Genomic DNA, 22,427 nt, shown 5'->3' on the forward strand with positions numbered 1-22,427 from the left:
TAGCAAACTGCTTAAGGAAACTAATGTCTCATGTTTCCCTTTCCCATGTGCATCCTGACAAGTATCTCAGTTGGAGAAATCACTTCTGAATCAGTCATGCACATTCTTGGAGGTGGGCATTTCCAGAGGTTATTTTCCTTCATAGTGCTTACATATAGCTAGTTAAAAATATAGCTCCACCCACAAAGAAACCAAAAGATTTCATTTGTTTTGCTCTGTGTTGAAAGTCCAGCAGGCAGCAACTCTAAACTGGGCTCAACTGCCCAGATGACTGCTTTGCCCCCGTCCATGGCCTGGAAAGGGACTCTTCTGCCTGTGGGTGAAAATCTTAACAGTGTTCAAATACTGGCCTTATCTGAAGAGATGAGTCATTTTTAACTGGAAAGTACAGGAAGACTGAAGGTCCAGGGCAATCTCCCTTTTGTTGAATTCTCTTTGCATCACTTTCTCCAAGGAAGTCACTGGTAGCAGTAGGGGAATTATGCTGTTCTTCTGAGGAACCCTGTGGTTACACCAAGGCTAGCCTGAGCCTGCCTGCCAGTGAGCTACCAGGTTTTCCACATCCAATATGCTAGATCAGGAGTTCCCAACTTTTCTGAGTCTATGGGCATCCTAATGATGGGCCCTGCAGCAAAATGGCTCCCAAGACTTCATGAGTAAAACCACACGGGTCCTTGGTGCTCTGGTTGCAGTTGCTGCCAAAGAAATATTTAAAATCCACACAGCCAATTAAATCTCCACTAATCAGAAGCCTTGCTGGGCAAAAGCCCTAACTAGCCCCGCCTACCTCCCCAAAATACTTGGTGGGCACCAGAAAAGGTGTTAGTGAGTGCCATGTGGCCACGGGCCGTACAGCCATGAAGACCTTGGCCCTTCCCAGTTACACAAACAACGTGAGTAGGCTGGGCTGCAGCTGCACAAATGCGACACAAACTTTATTCACATCAAATACAAAATTAGATTTTCTAGAAATGTCTCTGGATGTAAGTAACATAAGGGGAGGGAGAAGAACAACACAACGGGGAGCAGCTATGGGCCCCTTCCCCTATGGTGCCCCATTCCACCCTTTTAGTAAGGGAGAAAACTGCTGGCGCTTGGCTCCAAGCCGAAGAAAACAAGGGGGAGGTAGGCGCTGGATAGTGGTTTTGGTAGAAGAAACATCCCACCCACCACCACCACCACCACCGCCTGGCTGTGGCACATGCTCAGAAGCCCCTGTGAACTGCCTAGAGGACCACATGATGTAGAGAAAGAAAGGGGAATAAGCCTGGCGGGATCCATCCATAAGCCCCCCTTTATACATTCTACAACAGGAGTCACCCTGCCACAGGCCATCTGCTGCCACCATCTGCCCACACTGGCAGAATGCAGCCTGCACCCACTGGCCGTGAACAGAGGCGCACTAAGTACCACGGATTATACTTTATGCTAGGGATGCCTTGTGGCAGACAGGATAGTGGCTCTTGGCAGGTCATGCCACATGGAGTGTTTGGGCCTCTCAGGAGCAGAGTCCAAGGGGCACAGCAGCCAAGAGCTAGCTCCAGAAAAGCCCGGGTGGAATAGGGTCATCCACAGGGAGAAAGGAAGGAAGTCAAGAGGGCCAGCATCCCCACAGGGGGCTTAAGATGCTGCCATGGCCAACAACACGGAGATGGACTAGATGAAAAGAGAACACCCCAGGCAATGACAAAGCACAGCAGTGGCGCAGGGTCGTGGTGATGGGGGTCACAAAGCTAGGTTGGATGTCATTGTGGCAGCGCCTTCAGGATGGCGTTCACCTCCTCTGCGACAGCTGTCAGCGCAAACTCAAACTGGTCCTGGGGGCAAGGAGGCAAGTACTTAGAAGGGTTTATATACACAGAGAACAACAGCAAGTCCCCATCTCCCCTGCTTTACACATTTGGCCCCCACCTCAGGTTGAAGAAGAGCTAAGGTTTTTTGTACCCTGCTTATTCCTGCCTGAAGGAGTCTCCGAGTGGCTTACAATTGCCTGCCCTTCCTCTTCCCACAACAGACACCATGTGAGGTAGGTGGAACTGAGAGAGCTCTGAGGGGCCTGTGACTGGACCAAGGTCACCCAGCTAGCTGTAAGTGGAGGAGTGGGGAATCAAAGCTAGTGCTCCAGATTAGAGGCCCTGGCTCTTAACCACGACACCATTATCTCCCTCTGCAGCAATGTGGTTGGAGTTTTAAAAGCCAGGAGGGCGCTCTTGGCTGATGCCACTCATAAGCCTGGAACCCAACCCAGGCCCCTCAATGTCCAGGTGCAAGGCCTCACAAATTCAGGTGCAGAACTACCCTTTGGAACAAGCCAGAGCAGTTGGGGGAACAGCTCTTGCCTTGCTTCTGCTGCTTTTCTTCCCCCACCTGGGCACTAAATATTTGTTGGTCCCCCCATGTAATCCATGTTTTTGCACAGCATAACTTTGCAGCCGATGTTTCCGTTTTTGTCAGGAAGGGCGCACAGGGCTCAATCCAATACCTTTGTCTGGACCATGCCAGGCCGCTGGTCACGCACATGCTCTAGGGTGGCTGCAATATCGATCTCCTTCACACCTAACATCGCAGCAAGGAGAAAAATTTAAATGTTGTGGCAAGGAGAGAAAAACAAGCCCACTCAGCAGATTATGGAATGGAGGGTGGAGAAACAAAGAAATGAAGTGAGAGAAGGCAGATGAGGAAGTCGGTGGCTTCGAAGCATAATCAGAAGGGCTGCTGCCTATGCAACCTACGGCCCTTCCTTAGTGGGGCAGACCAATGGCTCCATCTGTCAACCACGAACATCCCAGGCAGGATTATTTCCCTCCCTCCCCCTCACCTTTGGCCATTCGGTTCAGAACCATGTCAATGAGGATGTAAGTCCCAGTCCTCCCGGCACCATCACTGTAAGAGACAAGGAGACTTCACACTGGAGAAGGTTAATCATGTCAGGGCACAAAATATCCCTTTGCCAGTATGGAAAAGGGCAGATCCTAGAACAGCAAGTATCTACTGACCCCCCCCCCCAAGTATATGACTGTATTCACAAGCTGACTGATTTATACAAACAGGCACACACTTTGCCATTCCTTGCCTTTTTCTTTCCAACTCAACTCCTTTCTAGTGTTGGAGGTTGCCAGGGCAGAAAAGTGCTTTGAGAAACAGAGTGGCCTTGAGAAAGTGGCTGTAGTGTTCCTAGATACGGCTTTTAAAAAGATCCCCCCCCTCCTGCATATACAAAAAGGGCAGATGTGAAACTAAAAGCCTGCAGATCCTCCTATCATGTCTTTCAACCTTCACTTTTAATTGTCAGTCAATAGTTTATGAGCAAAGCAACTACTGGATGCTTCAGCTGAGTAAATTCCTTTCCCCTCCCCAGCCCCCAGGCAGCACATTTCCAGGTGCTGTTCTCTGTACCTCAGCAAGATGGTGTTTCCATGGCAACACCACAACCCGAGCCTTATGAGATTGAGTCCCTCATTATTCCCGCCTCCCGCCCCCCCCCCCCGCTGGTGCATTACCTGCAATGTACAATGATTGGGCATGAGCGACCCCGGTAGCATTTGTTCACCTTCCTGCTGGGACAAGGAGAGATGAGGGTCAGATAGCAGGCACATTTAGAGTCTCACTGAACTCCTGAGAGGCATGTGGCAATCACTTGGATGAAGCATCTTCCCCCATCCCTGCACAGCCAAATGACATTGGGGCAGGTTCGAAGACAGGCCCCTCAGCAAGCCTGCAGAGTTTTGTGCCAAGGAGAAGCAAAAGGACTTCCAGTTTCAAGGTGTTTGCTGCACTCTGAAGCTGTAAGCATGCAGAAGTTTGAAAGTCCCCCAGAAGAAAGCCTCTCACAGGGACTTAGCTGATGGGAGGCTGTTTATCAATGGCCCAGAAATGCAGGAATGTCCTTCCCAAGAGAATTTATCCACCATGCTGCACCAAATTAAATGCAACATGATAATAAACATATCAAAGGCACCTTAATACACAGGAAAGCACTACTGAAATGTTCAAGGATTTCGCTGTATGATGGTAAAACATGAGAACCGTTTTACTTAAAAACAGTGTGTCATTCAGGTGGTTCACTATATTTTAGTATTGAAAACCTCAGTGTGGCGAATGGGCTTCAAAACCCTTATGTTACTGCCCTCTCCTGGGCAATTTGCAAGTTTTCACCTACCCCATATTATTGGTAGCTGGAAGTTAAAATATTTTGGGATATAATAATACAGTATTATAGTAAAAGGGACAGAGCACTCCTTGCACTGCCTGTTCTAAGCAGCAATTTGCTTGGCAAGCAGTCAGCAAGGACCCCTCCCCCCCCCCCACACATACACCAGATCAGACACCACTTGCCACGTGCAAGTGCCTTTATGCATGGGGGCTTTTCACACAAGAAACAAATCCCATAACACCAGTGTATCTCTTGCTGGCATAGAACACCCACCACCACCATGCAGGGCATCCTTCCTCTCCATTTAAAGTATACATGGAAGAGATGGGGGGAGGGGGCAAATTCAGTGCATGTCTGTTTTTTTGCCCCATTGGACAAGGGGATGAGAGGTGGGCAGCAGGTGGGGCACAGCAGCCTGGGCCCTGTCCTGTTCCATGCAGCCAGCACAGCAGCCAATGATCACTTTTGTGACTATGCAACTGGGCCAGGATTACTAGCTGCAAATCACAAAAATGACACTGGCAGCTGTGAAAGAAAGAGAGAAAAGGAAGGAAAGTAAGAAGGGAGGAGGGAGGGAGGCGGAATGGTGGCAAAGGAGAGAGAGTGCATGGCGTAATGCAGGCAGAGAGGAAAGAGCCAGGGAGCTCCACAGCATACTGCTCTCCAACAGAGTCTCACACAGAAAGCAGCATTGAAAGAGCAGGGAGAAGGGAGGGGCAGCCAAACGGAGAGCCTATCAGATTTCAGCTTGCAGAGTTCACAGACAGGTACTCTGGTTTTCCCACCTGCCACACCTCCCAGTTTGTGAGGGCAGGTCAGACAACAATTTGAACCCTCGTACTCCAAGGATAACCATGAAGGTTCTCTCCTTCCTACCATCTTCCAAGCCCCCAGCCCTAAAAAGAGTCCTTGAGATGCACAACAGCCATCAATAGCAACAAAAAATATTTTCACACGTGTTGAAGATGCCTCCTGTAAGACTTCTTGGCATGACAGGGCCCCAAGTGCATACCCAGTGCCAGCTTCTACTAACATGCTTCAAAGCCAGTAGGAGTCCCCCTTGCCTGGCTGGCACACATGGGTGAATGCAGAGCAGAGGAAGAAGGTGGCTGGAGCACATGGGAGGGACATGACAGAAGGGAGAAAACAGGTTAGAGTAATTCTGAAAGCAGGTTGCATGAAGGCGACAGCCCCTCTAACCAGTGGCAAACAAAACAGCCTCAATTTTGCAAGCTCCTTGACAGTCTTTTCTGTTCCATTTAATGCTGTTTATCCACTGAACCAGACCTGACTTCAGCAAAACACTAAAACACCAACCAAGACCAACCAAGACTGCATTGAAACCACTGCATAGTTTGATCCCTGGCTGTTGTCAGAAAAATGAGGCACAATGGCAAAAATTTGTATAATTGACTTCATTTGCATAAAAAACATTTACTTTCCTGTTAATGTCGAGTGAACCTGGTAGGATAGCTGGTCACCTACCCCACTCGGAAAATGAGTGCTAAAAATATATGCACTTCAAGAAAACCTGAAGGGTTTGTATTTGAAAATCAAAAGTAAAAATATTTGGAAATTACATGTGATCTGAAACAATGGGAAAAAACAGGTTGGCCAACCTCCAGATGCGTCCTACCAGCATTACGATTGATCTCCAGACCCCAAAGATCGGTTCCCCCTGGAACTTATTATACCCCACTTATTATACCCCACTTAGGCCCCTCTCTTCCACAAATACCACCCACCCCTGCCTCCACTCCCAAATTTCCAGGCATTTTCCAGCTCAAATTTGGCAACACTAGAGAAAACTGCCTCTCTCCACCCAGCCTAAACAACACCTTGTGTGTGTGGGGGGGGGGGGCAGAATTCAGAGTCCTGCTTCATCACCTTATTTAGTGTGTCTTGCTATCAAGGTTGGATTCCTGACTATAACCTGGACTCATCCTTGTTAACTCTGACCTTTCTCCAAAGGCACTGAGAGAGAGCTGTTTTTTTTGTCCCCTACTTTTTCCTACCTAAGGGGATTTCAAAGCTGCTTACAATAGACTTCCCTTCCGCTGACCTTGAGGCTGAGAGAGCTCCGAGAGAAATGGCTGCCCCAAGGTCATCCAACTGGCTGCATGGGCAGGATTGTGCATTCAAACTTGGTTGTCCAGATTGGAGGGCTCGGTTCTTAGCAACTACACCAGGCATTGGCAGGATTCCTTGGACAGAGACTGGTGAGAGGTACCCTGGATTTTCATGCCTATCTTATATGACCTCCTCTTACGCATACACACAAATGCAGTTCCCCTAAGCTGTGCCCAGTTCTGCTACTCAGATAATGTAAACCAGATAAAAGCAACATTACATATTGCTATCAGTACTATTTGGGGGGGGGGGTTACCCTTTTGCAGTCTATTAGCCCACACCCCAGTCCATTTAGTATGATGCTGAAATTGTCACGGTGCCCCTCTCAGATCTTCAGCAATCCCAACTCTTTAGCCTGAGCTAAAATTCATGGGGTAAATTCCTCAGGGCACTCTACCTCATTACACAACCATTACAAGGACTTCTAGCAGGGCTACTGCCCTGTTTGTCAAAGAATTCCTTCCCACAAAGTGGGGAGGAAACCATTACTACACCTGCTGACACTTAAAAGAAAACGTCGCATCAGCTTCAATGCCATGTGCTTTGAATGAAGCCTCAGAGACTGGAGTGCTGTGGAGAACTGCTGGGGAAGTATGAACAGCTGCTAAAGGGGCCTTGATGGCTGCATTACAGCCATTGAGACAGTAAAGAAAAATCTGAATAAGTTTTCCTTGCAAAGTTAAGTAGAGAGAAAGGGAGCACATGGGAAGAAAATGTCTGGTTCATTGTGATACACCCCAATTACTATTGCATAGATCCCCCAAGCCTAAAACAGGCCCTGCCATTCTGAGACAGAACAGAAAAGAGGCCTGGTTTCTCTCCACGAATGTCGCCAGCAATTCTGCCTTGGGTTGCCAAATCTGGCTTGAAAAATACCTGGAGATTTTGGGCAGGGTGGGATTTGGGGAGGGAAAGGATCTTAGCAGGAGATAATGCCATATAATCTATTCTCTGAAGCTGCCATTTTCTCTGGGGGGACCAGTCTTGGTCATCTGGAGATGAACTGTAATAGCAGAATATCTCCAGTGGCTGCCTGGTGTTTGGCAACCCAAATAGTGCAGCAAACCATTTCAAATGGTTCCGCAAAATGATGACCCAGCTGCCTATTCCAGCAGGTCATAAAAATAAGACAGCATTTCCCCCCAGGTCATCCCCCTTGTTCCTCCCCAGCAGGAGGATCCATAACATAGCAGCTGGGATCTCCATGTTTTGTTGTAGAGAGAGTTTTGAAGCCTGGCACAGCACCCCCTCTGGAAGCCAGACATACAAATTGTGGCCACAAACCTCCCCACCCATCTACCTACCCAGTTCTACATCAGATATCACTTACGAGGTCCCATCATCAACACATCATGCAAGTGGGAGCGATATTCCTCACCTGCGGAAGTCAAGGAGAGGTCGTGTGGTGGTGGGAATCCCTTCAGCTGGCCAGCTCAGGAAGTGAAACTGGGTCAGGGTTCTCGTCTCCTGGGATTGCACATTCTTCAGGTAGAAGCTGCGCACCAGGAAATCCTCACACCAGATGTGTTCCGATACCAAGTTCACCTGTATAGGGACCCCCAAGGGATGGTTTGTTTGTTTTTTTGTTATCTCCTATCTTTCATATGACAAGTCCCTGCACATTGTTACCCCACCAAGCACTTCAAGGCAGCATACATGATCTTATCATAGAATCATAGAGTTGGAAGAGGTTGGCCATCTAGTCCAACCCCCTGCGAATTCAACCCCCTGCTCTTCTCCCCATCCTTACACCCATTCCTCACAGATAGCGATCCAGTTACCAGCTTCCACCGCATGTTGTTCCGCTATGACATTCAACTGTTCCTAGCAGCTAGTAGAAGGTGGAACTCTCTTCGCCATAGGAGTGATGGCACCCATGGCTGGCCTGTTTTATTCCTTCCCCAGAGCCAGCTGTCCAGGGGCAGGGGGGCTTCACAACATTTGGGACTCACATTATAGCAGCATTTAAGAGTGTGCTTGTTATGCAGCCCTCGCAAGATTACCTTGGAAGGCACCAATCACTTTTTCCTCCGTGGAAAAGCTGATTCTGGTTTCTTAGCTCAGAGATGGCTACTACTCAACACTGGCGGGCAGCAGTAGGAAGCTGCTGTCTTGTACTTTCAGAATGGGCTTAAAAGCCTCAGAGGCAGATGGGGGGGGGTTGCCACTCAGGCTCAGGAAAGAACATGGGTGCTGCAGAAGAGTCATCAAGCATCACCATCACCCACAGAGAGAGACGGCCTACAGGAGGATAACTGGCCTTTTGATAAACTACAGCTAAATCAAGAGCTGCCAGTCTCACTGGAGACCAAGTAGCTCTTTCGATTTGGCATAAGCCACCCCTTGAAGCCATAAACAATTAGAAGGTTGAAATCAGAAAGGAAGAGGTGACAAAGGAGAAAAGGAGGGAGTCTGACCACATCAAAAGAGAGAAGAGGGAAGAAGAGAACATCAAAAGAAATACGGGAGGAGAATGGTAAGAGTCAGGAGGTGGGACAGCAAAGATCACATCAGCTAGCACCGTGGCACCCATGGGCAACACATCAAGGAGTCACTACCTAGTGAGCTCAGGGGCTCTATAATGAGAAAGTAGCCAACGCAGCAGGTCAAGCTCACCTCATATATATGGTAGAGTGAGGAGCCTTCGTCAGGCCAGTAGCGGTCACATTGCTTGATCCCGTCCTCCACAAGGGGGCTCAGCATTACGATCACAGTGCAGCCATTCTCCCACACCATCTACACACAAGCAGGAGGCATTACCCACAGCTCCAAGGTGGAGGGAGGCAGAATCTGGTGGCTCATTGCCAGCTGCTAAGAGGGCACACAAGGGGGCATCATTGCGTGGCAGAGAACAAGACACCTCAGCCTGTAGGAAGGCTGTAAGCCTCTCCAGTCAGACTGGGCCCCATTCGAACCTCAGGACAGGCAGGATGTGAACCACACTGGTCCAAAACCAAAAGCCAGAGCTGCACGTACCCCTATTCCCATAGCCTAAAGTACAGCACTGCGCATCCTGCAGATTCAACTTCAAACTTATGACCAAAGGACAGCACATGATTTAATCCCTTGTGTCTAAAGAAATCGTCTTGGGCTGAGTCTAACAAATTCTTGCAATGCAGGATTTCCAGTGGGTATTATTCAGCGCTCCGCACAGCTTGTCCCTCTTTCCCTCGTCATTGCTATCAGAAACCAGATGAATTATGCAAAAGGCAGAAACACGCCACAAAAACAAGCCATTATTGGTAAAGCTCTGAATTGCATCATTTATCTACAGCACAGTATCTGCTGTTTTTCGGTAGGGGCATCCAGCCCATCCCAGATCGCCAAATATTAATGGTTTAGAGACCTGGCAATGACCATGCAGCAGAACAAAGTGGTAAAACGACCCAGCACTGAAGATCCTAGGTAAGGAATCATGTTTTTATGATCTCCTACACTAAGAATTCCCAAGGGGGATTTTACAGACCAGGGGAAAAACAGGGCATGCACACAGGTGTGTATGTGTGTAAACCCGTTTTTATTTCCCTTGTTTTTTCATTCACTTTTTGGTGTTAATTTTCCTCAGGAACGAGGCCACCACTTCCTCCACTGCCCGGGCACCCATCCTTAATATGCAGGGGATGAGGCACTTTTCCCATTCATTTTCATTCCACAGATGAAGGAGCTAAAGCAGGCCTTTTCTTCATTCCATTCTTTGCTTTCATTCATTGTCTTCATGTAAGACAGCATTAAAAAGTTTAAAGTGAATCCTTTCTATCCTCCTAGCACCTCGATCTCTTGCATGTGTAAGCAAAGCCTGGACTGACTGGCTATGTCCGCCTTGGGGGCCGGGCTATGTCTGGGTGCACTTTTATTCTTGTCGCCCCACAAGGGGGTATGGACCACATTTCCCCCCCCCCCACCTCCGCACACCCTTTCTTGCTTGGTCCACCATAACCTAGAGGTGCCTCACCTGCCAGAAGTCAGCAATGGTGTGGGAGAGCGGCCCCTGTGTTGCAATGTACGCTGGCATCCGTGGGTCATGGTCAATCTGTGATGGGAAAAGCATTGGTTGTATATGTCTTTGAAGCCGGTAGGGCAGAACAGGGTGTAAAACAGAGCAGACGTGAAAGGCAGGACCCTCAGGCAGAGTGACACCTACTCAGGGACTGTTAGGTGTTTGGAGCCTGTCCTAACTTTGGCCACAGTGGAATGCACTTTCTGGTTTGAGATCTTGTGCCAACAGTTTCTGCAACTAAGAAGACCTCCACACACATTAGTTAATTCACTTTCAATACACTTCAGAAGTAGATTTTCCTGCTATGTACAGGAAAATCCAGCTGCAAAAGGACACTGAAAGTGCATTATCCTACACATGTGGAGTGGGCCCTGGCAATACCCCAATTCACCTGAAATAATCCAGTCTCTTGATTTATCCATTCCTTAAGTGCAACAACCCACAAGCAGGCAAGCAATGCACCCTCACTTGTATGGGAATGGCTGTAATTATGAGGCAGTGGGAAAGAAAAAAAATAATACTATCAAATTGAAGCACATTCCGTGTGTCCCAAGCTGATGTGCTCTTGCATCCCATGTGCATCCCCCCCCTCCTCCTGTGGCAAGGGGAGAGTACAAGAGCAACTCAGTCTGCTGTGCTGCAGGCCCAACCCTGCAGCTCTTCAAAACTGCTTTAAAGCAGGTCCAACCTGTGGCTACTGTGACATCTAGTCTGTCCCTTACTAACGTGAATTGATTGTATGCAGATAAAACTTTCATGTTCGACTGAAGAAGAGATGGAGGGGCATAAAACTACCACCAAGAACAAGAGGAGAGAGTACAAAGCTAGTTAGAAAAGGCCAAAAGTGTAGGTTATGGGAGCAGAAGTCATCCCATTCTAATATGAGGAAGCGAAAGACTTCTCACCATGGAGTGAGAAAGTGTACCTGTTTCTGGAACTGAGGTGACAGACAACATTTGGAGGGCCCTAGCTTTTCCCACATATTTTGGGACACAAGGTGGGGGGGGGGGGCACAGCAGGCTTGTCAAACAGATTTGATGAGCCTACAACCAGGGACTGTGGGATTGCCTGTTTCCCTTACGGTGGGCCTGAGACACCTAAGACTGTGGAGAAAGCTGAGGGGCTTGAGGAACATCACTTACAAATGAGCGGTGGATGCTGGGGTGAGGAGGAAGGCACAGAAAAAGTTGCCTCTTGAAGTGGGGCAGTGGGAGTGCAACAGGGTGTCAGGGGTGCGAATCTGGTTGCCTGTCACTCACAATGGGGCTGGCATTGATGAAGTCGCTCCTGGACGGGTTGCTCTCTGCTTTCAGCTTGATGCGTGCGTGGTCATCTGGGAAACAGCACAAAGGACAAGGAGCCAATGTAGCAAGCTTCACTGGAACAGACGGAGGGGCAGGGGGAGGCAGGAAGAGCACGGCATCTCTGGCCTCACCTTCTTGATGGCGAAATCCTTGTGTGTGGGTAGGCAGGGGTTGGAGGAACAAGCCACGAACCTTCACTCAGAGGCAAAACACTGTGTGGCTGATCCCACAAGTTCATCCCAATGCAATGTACAGTCTCCATTTCCCCCTCCCTTGTTATCTACTCACAGGGCACGTATTCTGGGTTACGGTTTTTCTTGATGTTTGCTTCATGCTGGGCGACATCACAGGAATTAGGTTCAGCCTGATATGCACATAGTGCTTGCCACTCTTTGGCTAACCGGTCACGGTTGCGCAGGTGGTCCTCCATGTATGCCTGGGGGGGGGCACAGTACAGCTATCATCTTCTGAATACAGCAGTGCATTGGAGAGCATACATATGTGACAGAAAGACTGCAGGCATCCAAGGGAGCGATGGCGTGTGGTCACTGCTGCTACTTGAGATTAGAGGGGCATGTTTAGTTGAGCATGAGGCCCAATAGAGCTTCTACCACTTCAGCCACTAGTTGCCACTTCTCTGCATGAGATGGTGGCTTCCCAAGCTTCCCACCTGTGGCTTCCCAAGCTTCAAAAGCCTCCCCCACCCTCCATCCACAGAAGCATGATCAGAAAGAATCTGTGTCTCACCAGAATCATGTGGCCCGTTGAGATGTCCATGTTGGATTGCACAGGCTCCTCGCACCAGGATGGTGTGCTGCTATGGGAGCTGGGGCTGGCCTGGGGTGCATCACTGAACTGCGAAGAGACACTGCTCACACGGGAGTTCTCAGCTGGAGCAGGGGCAGGAGGCGTTTCAGCCCGGCCAAACAACGACTTAGCAGCCATGTGCTGCCGGCATAGCTCCTGTGGGGCAGAAAGAGCTACATATTATCGTGCAATAGTCTTAGGCATAACAGCTCTGAAAGGATGAAAGAAGACTTAACAGAAGCAAAAGGGCCAAGCTCATCCCAACAGCAGTAAAAAAAAAGTCATGATGGCTGACCCTCTGGCCTCAGAGATGCTAAGAATTAGTTGATTCAAGCCAGCAGAGTTTGAGAGTGAGGGGTTATGGGGTCTGTATCCAGTCCTTCAATTCCAGATATTATGGTGACCAGGGCTCATGCCCTGGGTGACTTACTTGATGGGGGCACACTGGGCTCCGTCAAGCCCTCCTGGGTGGTGGGAGCTGTGCGCCATGATTGGCCCATGTCCAGTGACGCCTTCCCTCTGGCAGAGGTGTTGATGTGGGCCACCACCTCCCTGACAGCCACCAGTTTCCGGTCCCACGTTTCCTGATGGCAGGAATGAGTCAAGGGACATAGCCCAAGGCAGCTGGCCCCTTTGATGAGGCCCTTGGTGGGGAAGGTGCTGGGGATGGGGGCCGTTTGCAGGCAGGTGTTCACTGTGGAGCCCCCTTGCATCACCAAGCCATGCCCACCTGCTTGCCCCCAGCACAAAATAGGTAGGTACACTCCTGTTCATGGAGGAATCCAGCCTCACTTTAAGGTTCTCATGGGTACAGAAACTGACTTGGGCCACCTGAGGCTGAGGAGTGTGCCAAACGGCTTTGCACCTATGCAGCAACTGCCTTCACCCAGTCTGGGAATGAATCACCTCCACTGCCAGAGAAGAGGCCATTTACCACAAAGCATAAGGAGGAAGAAAAAAAATCACTTGATAAATAGGATAATTTGGGTCAGCAACACAGTATTGTCCCTCCTCCCTGCAAAGCTTTGTTGCTGATGCTGCGTTCCTCTTGTAATTCTCAGCTGCCCAGTTTTGGCCCTGACTCCCTATGGATTTCATCAAGGCTGAGAACGCCCAGCAACTGCCTGTGACTGCCTGCCCCTACTCCCACCTCAGTACCTGGTACTCAAAGGTGCTGTCAGCTGCTCCTTCAGGCCCCAGCCCAGCCAGCCGCTCTTTCTCACGTTGCCTGGCATGCTGGCGCAAACAGAAGACCACGGTGGCTGCAATGACGATGCCTGCCACACAGGCCAGCGCCACAAAGGTGAGCAGCACGGAGCGGAAGGTGTCACCAAAATGCACAGGATGTGGGTATGTTGCAGCATCATTTCGCTGTGGGAAGACAGAACAAGGGAGCTTTAAGGGAGGGAAAGGAAGAGTATCTTGTGGCATGCAAGAGAGTGTGTCAGTCAGGGCTCCTCCCAACCAGTTGCCACCTCCCATTCTCCCCAGAGCAAACGTCCTTTGCTCCCCCCATCAACCGTGTTGCATAAAGCTACACCAAAGCTTCTGCTGCTCCTCTCAGTTCCCCATACTTGGCTCCTTTGTCTTGCTAAGTCCAGCAGTTTCACTCTCTAGTTTATACACAGCTAGCACCATCACCTCCCTATCACAGCATGACATATTGGAAGTAGGACAAGTCGCTATGGGGTCCACTCCTGGTCTTCAGGTGCCTGTGCTGTTGCCAGTGCCTCCCCTTTTTATTTATTTATTATTATTACTATTACTATTACTATTACTATTACTATTATTGTATTTATACCCCGCCTCCCCCCGAAGGCTCGAGGCGGCTTACATAACCCCATTCCCTAAAAACCATAAAATAACAATAAGTTCCAATAAATTTACAATAGTGTCAACAACGATGGCTTAATCTTACTCATTTAGTCTCCGCATCCTCAACTACAGGAGGAGGGGTGACACTCTCTACCGCCAGTTTGTGAGGAGGGGGCTGATCTTCTTACCACCCGGCCTCAGCTATAAGCCTGGTGGAAGAGCTCCGTCTTACAGGCCCTGCGGAATGCTGGAAATTCACGCAGGGCCCTCAGCTCTTCCGGGAGCTCATTCCACCAGGTTGGGGCCAGGACTGAGAGGGTCCTGGCCCTGGTCGAGGCCAGGCGGGCTTCCTTGGGGCAGGGAACGACCAATAAGTTAGCCCCCGCAGAGCGTAAAGCCCTGCGGGGGAAATAGGGCGAAAGGCAGCCCCTCATATATGCTGGGCCTAGACCACGGATGGCCTTGAAGGTCAAAACCAAAACCTTGAACCTGATCCAGAAGGCAACCAGTAACCAGTGCAGCTGCCTCAGAACTGGCTGGATGTGAGCCCTCCACGGTGTAGCTGTGAGGACTCTAGCAGCCGCATTTTGGACAAGTTGCAGTTTCCAGATCAAGCCCAGAGGCAGGCCAGTGTAGAGCGAGTTACAGAAATCTAGTCTAGAGGTGACCATCGCATGGATCACTGTGGCCAGGTGTTCGGAGGACAGATAGGGCGCTAATAGTCGAGCCTGGTGAAGATAGAAACATGCCCGGCTAACTACCTGTTTAACCCATGCCTTGAGTGTTAGTGAGGCATCCATGGTCACCCCTAAATTCCTGGCCTGAGACGTCCTAGCAAGAAAGGGTAAGCGCGCTTCCTGATCTGCCCCCCTATGGCCCAACCACAGAACCTCCGTCTTGGAGGGGTTGAGTTTCAGGTGCCTCATGCTTTCCAGATGGTAGAGGATTCACAGTGCTCCATTCCCGTTTTCCCCAATACCCACCAATGCCCAAAAACTACAAGCCCAGTCCTAGTTGGCTTACCTGCCCCACACCTGTCTGTAGGATCTTCACACCCACTTGAGATTCCAGCTGTGGCTTTACCAGTGCTAGATTAGAAACAAGAGCAAAAAAAGGACTGTTACAGAAGATCTGCCCTTGGGGACAGGAGACATGGCTGCTAGGGGAATGGGAGCTTTAGCCCTCTCCCTCCCAAGACAGTGAAGCCTACTGGCTCCAAATAGAGTCATACAATGTGCTTGATTCTCTTACTTTGATTGGAAAAAACCCCAAAGGCCACTGCCAAATGTTCAGCATCCTCACAATTCTTCTTAAAGCATGATGTGGCTCAATAGGGCCCTGAAATCATGATCCATGAGGCAATGCACACAACATTTCCAGGCTGCTTGATGGACAGCAACCAGGGAGGCAGCCTGTGCACTTACCAGTGACTACACAGAGCACTGTCTGAACAAGAAGGGCCACCCTGGAAATTCTCATCTACCTGTTACAGATGCTACTCTTCAGATATAGCACACCAACCAATTTGGGGCTTCTTGTACTTTGGGCCTCTTGCACTATGTAAACCAGGCCATTCCTCGCACCCATCAGTATGGCTTCAAGCCAAACTCTGAAAAATAGGTTCCTCAGAATGTTGTGCCCCAGGTCACCATGGGGAAGGTAATTACACCATGGGTAATGGGAAGATGCCACTGAAGGACAGTAGTAGCATACCTGTGTGTTTTTCTGAAGGTGTGAGTGTGGAGGGACAGGGAATCCTTGTTGGAGGATGGCCATGAGGGTTCCTGGGAGCCCTGAAGGCAGGAAGTTGCAAATGAAGGCATGCCAGCCTGCCCCAACCTTTCCATGTCTTCTAAGAAAGAAGCATTACCTTGCAGCTAGTCTGCCTGCAAACAATAGCATTACGATAGACAAAAAGTAATTCATACCAATGCAAAAGTGGTGAGGAAGTCAGTTCCTGGAGACCAACTGGGGGACCAGGATATGGAGAGTAACAGAAGTTTCACTGATTTAGAAGACAACTGTAATGTTGTAGGGCCTCCCACATCAATTTCCCTGAAACCAGCTACTAGCCGCTGGCTACAGCCAGGCTGGAGAAATGACTCTGCCACAAGAAGGCTTCTCAAATTCTGCAGCCATCAGTCAACTTACCAGCCCTGTTGGCCACATCACCCAGTGATAAGTTTTGATGGTTTTGACGGATGCGGAAGGTGAGGGCTGGGCCCACAACACTGCAAGGAGAGATGTCTGAGGTTACAAGGGTACTATTTACCCATCCAGCACCCTTCTCTGTCACTGGCTGCCAGTGATGACGATAAGCCATTAAAAGGTCTTTGATTTTTAACAGAAGGTTCACTGAAGATACCATGTTAACTTGCTTCAAGTTAATAGCCAGAAACTCAAAGTTCATTTTCAGCTAAGACCAGCTGTATTTTATCTCACGGTCAGAAGCCTTACCACAATATTATCTTGCATTCATAGAGGTAAGTTCCAAATTTAACCCCCCCCCCCCACACACACACACACTATAACCTGAAAGAGAGGAAGGAGAATGGCCTGGGTACCTGCCAATGTAAATAAGAATCCAGGATAACAAAGCTGAATTAAGAGCTACCAAGGCTAGACCATGCCTTGACTTTTTTTTTTTACTCGAGCAGACAGACCAGAAAAAAAAAATTAGGAGCCAAACTTCAATGTTTTGTATTTAAATTGCCATATTTTCTAAGTATTGCCACCAAAAGCATTATCCTAACCTTTCCACAGTTTCTTTTAATTTGTATTGTGACAGAGGTGTTGTACTATGTGTAAACACAGGCAATAAACCTGGTGGTCATCAGCACAAAAAAAAGAAAGAAAAACCCTCTAACCCTGGCCTAATCCCCCCCCCCAATTTCTCATGATTCTATTGTCACTTTTAAGAAAAACCACTTGAATGAATATTGGAGCCAGTATGTGACATGGAGGCAGGCAATGGCAAACCACTTCTGAATGCCTCTGGCACTAAAAAGAGCACAGGGTCGCCATAGGCCAGCGGAGGCTTGATGGCACTTCCCATCAATACACAGAAAATGACTGGTTGAGATGTTAATTCATCCACCATCACTGATTGGTGTAAAGTTTACATATAATTAAGGAATAACGAGAACTTAGTATGCATAAATTTTTATGTCATACAACAAAATATACCGAAGCAAAATGGCATATAAGCTTTGTAATTCTACTGAAAATTGCTGACAGAGGATCCAATAAATTCATGGCTTAAAAATATTAGATACCACTGTGAAATGTTTAGGTACTGGAGCAACCAGGCACCTGGGATTTGTCAACCTCAGAGTTACTCAAACACGCCTTCATTAGTGAAGAGAATAATCATTCTCAGGAATAGGGAAGTGACAAAGACCCCTCACGCAAGCATCTTCCAGGATTTTCTTCTCACTCAAGGTACCAAAAACCTTCCCAGATCACCTCAGGGCTGCTCAGCTAAGTTCCCCATCCTCACCTGATGTTGATGAAACTGGCAGTTGACAAGTGCACATGTTCAGCCAAGATTTCCAAAAGCCGGATGCCAGCAGCAAGACCCAGGGGTCTGCAGGTGGTGGAGGAGGAAGTACGGAGCCAGGAGAACAGCATGCATAAGAGACACAATAAGTGGTAGAACGCAAGTGGATAACAGTGTTTCCCCCATCCCTTTGCCAGGCATGCCCAGGAGCCAGAGTAAGAAATGTTAGGGCTGTCAACAAAAATGGAAAAACGTTCCCTACTCCCCTTAGCCTGGGCATCTTAAACCCGGCCCTTCACAGCCTTCCGATGGCATCCACATTTTATCATTCTCCCCCATTTCATAAAGCACAACTCACATTTTTTTTCTGTGATTTTTCCCAATCCCTCCAACGGTATACAATTGTATAGCTGTAGTACTTGATATTTTCCTTTGCATCTAAAGCACCAATTATTGGCACTATATCACTGCACAGGTAATACTAATTAGATCAATTTGGGATGATATTATTCAATACCACCTGTCTTTTTTCACCTGTTACATGTTGGAAAACACTACTCCCTCCCACACACATTGATCCTGTCTGTCTTTTTCTCATCCCCTCCCTCTTTTCCATGTCCCACCCCCTCTCACTTTTGGTCGGTGACAATGTAGCCATATTCCTCAGCAGCCAATGCTGTCTCTGGCCGTTCTTCAGCCCTGCCAGGTCGCCCTAATGTTGAATGGCTCTTCTTTACAACCATCTGCCCCTCAGGACCAGTTTTGTCCTCCTCACCAGGGCGCAGGGGTTCAGGTGGTTCCGGGGAAGCCATTGTCGTCCATGCTTTGGCCTTGGTTGGGCCGAGTACCTCAACCTGAGCCAATATCTGCCCCTCAGTGGGGCCAGAACTAACATAGCTCTCTTGAGAGGGTGGCAGTCCCGGTTCATTCCCATGGTGCATTTCAGCTTCTGTCACCTGAGGAGAATGATAGAGATGTTTTAAAAACAGGCTTTAAAAACCCAACTTTTCACTGTTAAAATAATACTCCCCATATAATATTTCATTGTAAGCCTTACAAGAGCCTTGTTAAGCAGGTTATTATTATTCTTATATTGTATATTGTGACTGAAGGTGAAAGAGAGGAGGTAGTGACTTTGTGGCCGAGAAGAAATTCAAAGCAAGGTGTTCCTGAGCTAATGCTTAGCCTACTACTCTATCCTGGAGAAATGCAAACCCCCTGCAGTTACCACCATGATTCAACTCTCTGCTGTAAGCAGCTCTGCAGATCCCCTGAATCTGAAACAGAAGGCCTTCCATCGCCATCTCCGGCATGGCCATCTCTGCCATCAGTCTTGCCATGTGATGGACCACACACCTTCTCCCTGCCACAGGCTGCCTATTTAGAAATTGTTTATCAGGAAAGACACTATGAGTTGTAACCAGCAAACTTAATCTTGGCAAAATTTACACCTCAGCGGAATATATTCATTCATTAACCCCATATTCAGATAACCACTTGTTAACAGGAGAAGGAATATATTTTACGAGAGTGCTTAAGAGACTGACCCAGCAACTAGGAGAAGCTGCACTTACCCGCTTAGACTCTGGGGTCTCTTGTCCAAGCCCACCTTCTGGGGGAAGAATTTGAGATGGGAAGAGCTTCATTTAAAAATGATGATTATTACTACTTATAAAACCAAAAGAACGCCTCCTCCCATATGAGCTTGCCCCTCAATTGAGACCATCCTCAAGCCTTGTGCTGCACCCCCCCCCTTCAGAATCAAGATCGCTGAGTACCAGGGCCTTATCTGCTGTGGCACTATGTGATTCACTCCTCAAGGAGGCGTTTTGCCCAGTACCAAATCTATCACGCAGACCCTGACAAAAATAATTTTGTTTTCCCCGAGTTTATTGTTGATTTGTTTCTTTCCCCTTCATTCTTATTGGATCTTTATAAATGACTGGAAGTATAACTGAAGTATCGTTTTCTTTTGGGATGGTTAATTGATGGTTACATTGCCTAATGATTCGCTTTTATATTTCTGACCTGCTGTATTACCACGCCTGCTGATTTCAGCACTGCTAGGTTTTAAGTTCTGTGTGCTTTCATGAATGCTGTAAGCTGCCTTTGTAAATACCTTATTCAGAACGAGCGATATAAAAAGTTTAAGTAAATAATCATATATAAGAAGAAAGATCATGGAGCTCAAGCCTGCCTGGAAGATACACTGTCTACTTGGAAACTCTCCCTATTATTCTCATATGTGCACTAGGATGGACTTTGGGTTCAAACAAGAGAGGAAAAGTCTGCCGCACAAGCTCAGACCTAAGGTCTGACACTGAAAGACACATTCTAGGCTAAGCTCTCGCTCAGAATTAGCCCTGGCTTGAGGGATACGGTGCAGTCAAGTAGCACCATAATACAGCCTGTTCTGTTATGCCCCAGAGGCTGTTCCATAGCTGTCCCAAGGGCCCACAGATTTTCTTGTTTCTTCTCATACATCTCACCATTCTTACCTGGACTTTGGAGGCGCTGCAACAGACCAATGAGGGAGCTGAGCTGCTGGGGGCTAAGGTCCTGTAGTCGAATCCCATAGCTGTTGAGCACTGCTGAGAGTCTCTGCACAGCTGGGTTGGAGAAAGAGATTAACATTTTATTGATGCTTTTCAACAGGCCTTCAGCACTCAAGTACTAAGCTATTAAAGTGCTCAGGATGTGTGTACATGGGTCTTTTGTTGCCACACAGGGAAGAAAGGCCTTACCAGGTTCTGCCACTTGTGTCCAGGGTCCCCCTCCATTTCTGCCATAGTCCTGAAGGGAGCCTTCTGTCATGGAATCTTGCATGTGCCGCTCCCTAGTGCTGGATTTACCCATCTGCTTCTGTGTCAAGTAAAGTGCTCCCAAATCTTGGAAAACCTGGGCTGCATCCAGCCCCTGCTGCCCCCTATACGAAGGGGCACTGCTGACTCCAAACAGGCTCTTTGAGGCAGTAGCTCGGTCCAAGAGGATGGGGGCCTCAGGGCTCCGAGGATTGGCATTGTCCTGGAAGGGGTCGTTGGAGTAGCCAAACTGAAATAGGAACAAGGAGGGGAAAAGCTCTTAAGTGCCTTGAGGAGAGAGGTGACTGGCCAAGGCTCCCTTTTGACTTTAAAGGGAAAGGCACAGAGTATCGCATCCAACATTAAAATTACATTTCAAATGAATTTAGAATAAAGTTTCACATTTCAACTTTAAAGGGAAAGTGTACGCTACATGTTTAAAACATTTAAGTGGGAGAATGCGATGTATCGATAAAGAGGTCTTATGAAGTTATATATGCACTATATGCTATTGATCATTAGAGTTATATTTCTAGGCAGGCTTTCTTTTCGGGTTAAACAGTAGAGCAGCAGCAGCCTATGTCAGTGCCCTGGGTTTAATCCCTGGCATTTCCTGCTTCAAAAGGATGAGTAGACAGGACTTGGCCTGGTAAACCCATCAGTGTTATGAGTCAGGATGAAGACAACTTCACATATCGTAGAACAAATCCTTATATTTAGTGAAACTATTTAAGAATACAAGATAACCCAAAGATCCTTATTTTACAGCCAAAGCTTTCTATCAGCAATTCCATCTGTTGGCTGAAGGTACCACAGCTGAAGGTACTACAGCTGCAGCTTTGATGAAGACACACCTGGTAGTGGGGGTAGGAGGAAAGGAAAGCCTCCTTATAGCTTAGCTCCGGGTGAGAGGGAAGCAGCATCTCCAGATATCGCTGCAGGAGTGCTGGTGGGAGCGGGGGCTGATAAGCAGCCTGGGCAGAGGCAGCTTCAACTGGTAAAGAAGACCTCCTGGGAACCAGGTGGACTGGTGGGAACCTAGGAAGAGAATACTCAGTCAAAGGCAGGACACTTAAGATGCCATAAAGAATGTTTTTTCCAGCCCTCCAAGAAACATAATGAATTCTACAGCAACAGAGTCTCACAGCACTTTCAAGACTAAAATGTATTTTGAGGATAAGCTTTTGAAAATTGGAGACCATTTCAGGGGGAATGATCTACACACATTCTGATTGGGGTATTTATTCTTTTTGACTATCTTTGTGCGATGTGATGTAATCCAAGTTCTGGGATCCTGGGCCTCCCTTTAGTTTGTCTTTGTAGTAATCGTACTGCTCCTTTCCTGTAGTAGATTTGTGTGCATAGATATCTTATTTCTTTGCCAACAGAACACACTTCATGCATCTGACAACATGGGCTCTGGTCCATGAAAGCTCATGCGGCCATAAATTCATTAGTCTTTAGTGCTCCAAAACGCTGTGTTCTTTTGGCTCCAGCAGACGAGCATAGCTACCCTTTCAGAATTTATCTTGCTTACTAGAATCATCACAGCCAGCACCTCTAAACTCACACTCTGAAGGATCGTTTTTTATACCCTACTTTTCACTACCCAGAGGAGTCTCAAAGCGACTTACAACCACCTTCCAATCCTCTCCCCACAACAGTCACCCTGTGAGGTAGGTGAGGCTGAGAGAGCTCTGAGAGAACTGTGGGTGGCCCAAGATCACCCAGCTGGCTGCATGTGGAGGAAGTGTGGGGAATCAAACTCGGTTCTCCAGATTAGAGGCTTCCACTCTTAACCACGACACCACACTGGGTCTCTGTAGGCAAAGTTTCCCGCCAGTATAGTTAGCATACTTATGCCAATGGCCACAGTACTATAGCTTGCAAAATAGGAACAACATTATGGAAATTTCTGTTT

The 22,427-nt window shown here is 48.1% G+C and overlaps 1 protein-coding gene across 4 annotated transcripts in view; it reads right to left on the reverse strand.

Moving 5' to 3' along the window:
* Window positions 1–908: 908 nt before the first annotated feature.
* Window positions 909–22,427, reverse strand: part of PTPRN (protein tyrosine phosphatase receptor type N) — a 38,796-nt gene continuing 17,277 nt past the window's right edge. The window contains exons 5-23 of one of the 4 annotated variants that reach the window (XM_077320798.1): window positions 21,361–21,544; window positions 20,450–20,756; window positions 20,204–20,314; window positions 19,280–19,314; window positions 18,339–18,661; window positions 17,706–17,792; window positions 16,358–16,437; window positions 15,230–15,294; window positions 13,550–13,762; window positions 12,332–12,547; window positions 11,873–12,020; window positions 11,540–11,613; window positions 10,236–10,313; window positions 8,900–9,019; window positions 7,662–7,828; window positions 3,501–3,557; window positions 2,819–2,883; window positions 2,483–2,556; window positions 909–1,817 (exon numbers count right to left, since the gene is read on the reverse strand). In XM_077320798.1, coding sequence (XP_077176913.1) covers window positions 1,746–1,817; window positions 2,483–2,556; window positions 2,819–2,883; window positions 3,501–3,557; window positions 7,662–7,828; window positions 8,900–9,019; window positions 10,236–10,313; window positions 11,540–11,613; window positions 11,873–12,020; window positions 12,332–12,547; window positions 13,550–13,762; window positions 15,230–15,294; window positions 16,358–16,437; window positions 17,706–17,792; window positions 18,339–18,661; window positions 19,280–19,314; window positions 20,204–20,314; window positions 20,450–20,756; window positions 21,361–21,544 — 2,476 coding nt within the window. In that variant the 3' untranslated portion in view covers window positions 909–1,745. Of the gene's footprint in view, window positions 1,818–2,482; window positions 2,557–2,818; window positions 2,884–3,500; window positions 3,558–7,661; window positions 7,829–8,899; window positions 9,020–10,235; window positions 10,314–11,539; window positions 11,614–11,872; window positions 12,021–12,331; window positions 12,548–13,549; window positions 13,763–15,229; window positions 15,295–16,357; window positions 16,438–17,705; window positions 17,793–18,338; window positions 18,662–19,279; window positions 19,318–20,203; window positions 20,315–20,449; window positions 20,757–21,360; window positions 21,545–22,427 lie in introns of all 4 variants that reach the window. The other 3 variants (XM_077320796.1, XM_077320799.1, XM_077320797.1) reach the window with 3 other exon arrangements.

The sequence above is a fragment of the Paroedura picta genome, chromosome 2 (genome assembly GCF_049243985.1).
Source record: "Paroedura picta isolate Pp20150507F chromosome 2, Ppicta_v3.0, whole genome shotgun sequence".
Taxonomy (NCBI): Eukaryota; Metazoa; Chordata; class Lepidosauria; order Squamata; family Gekkonidae; genus Paroedura; species Paroedura picta.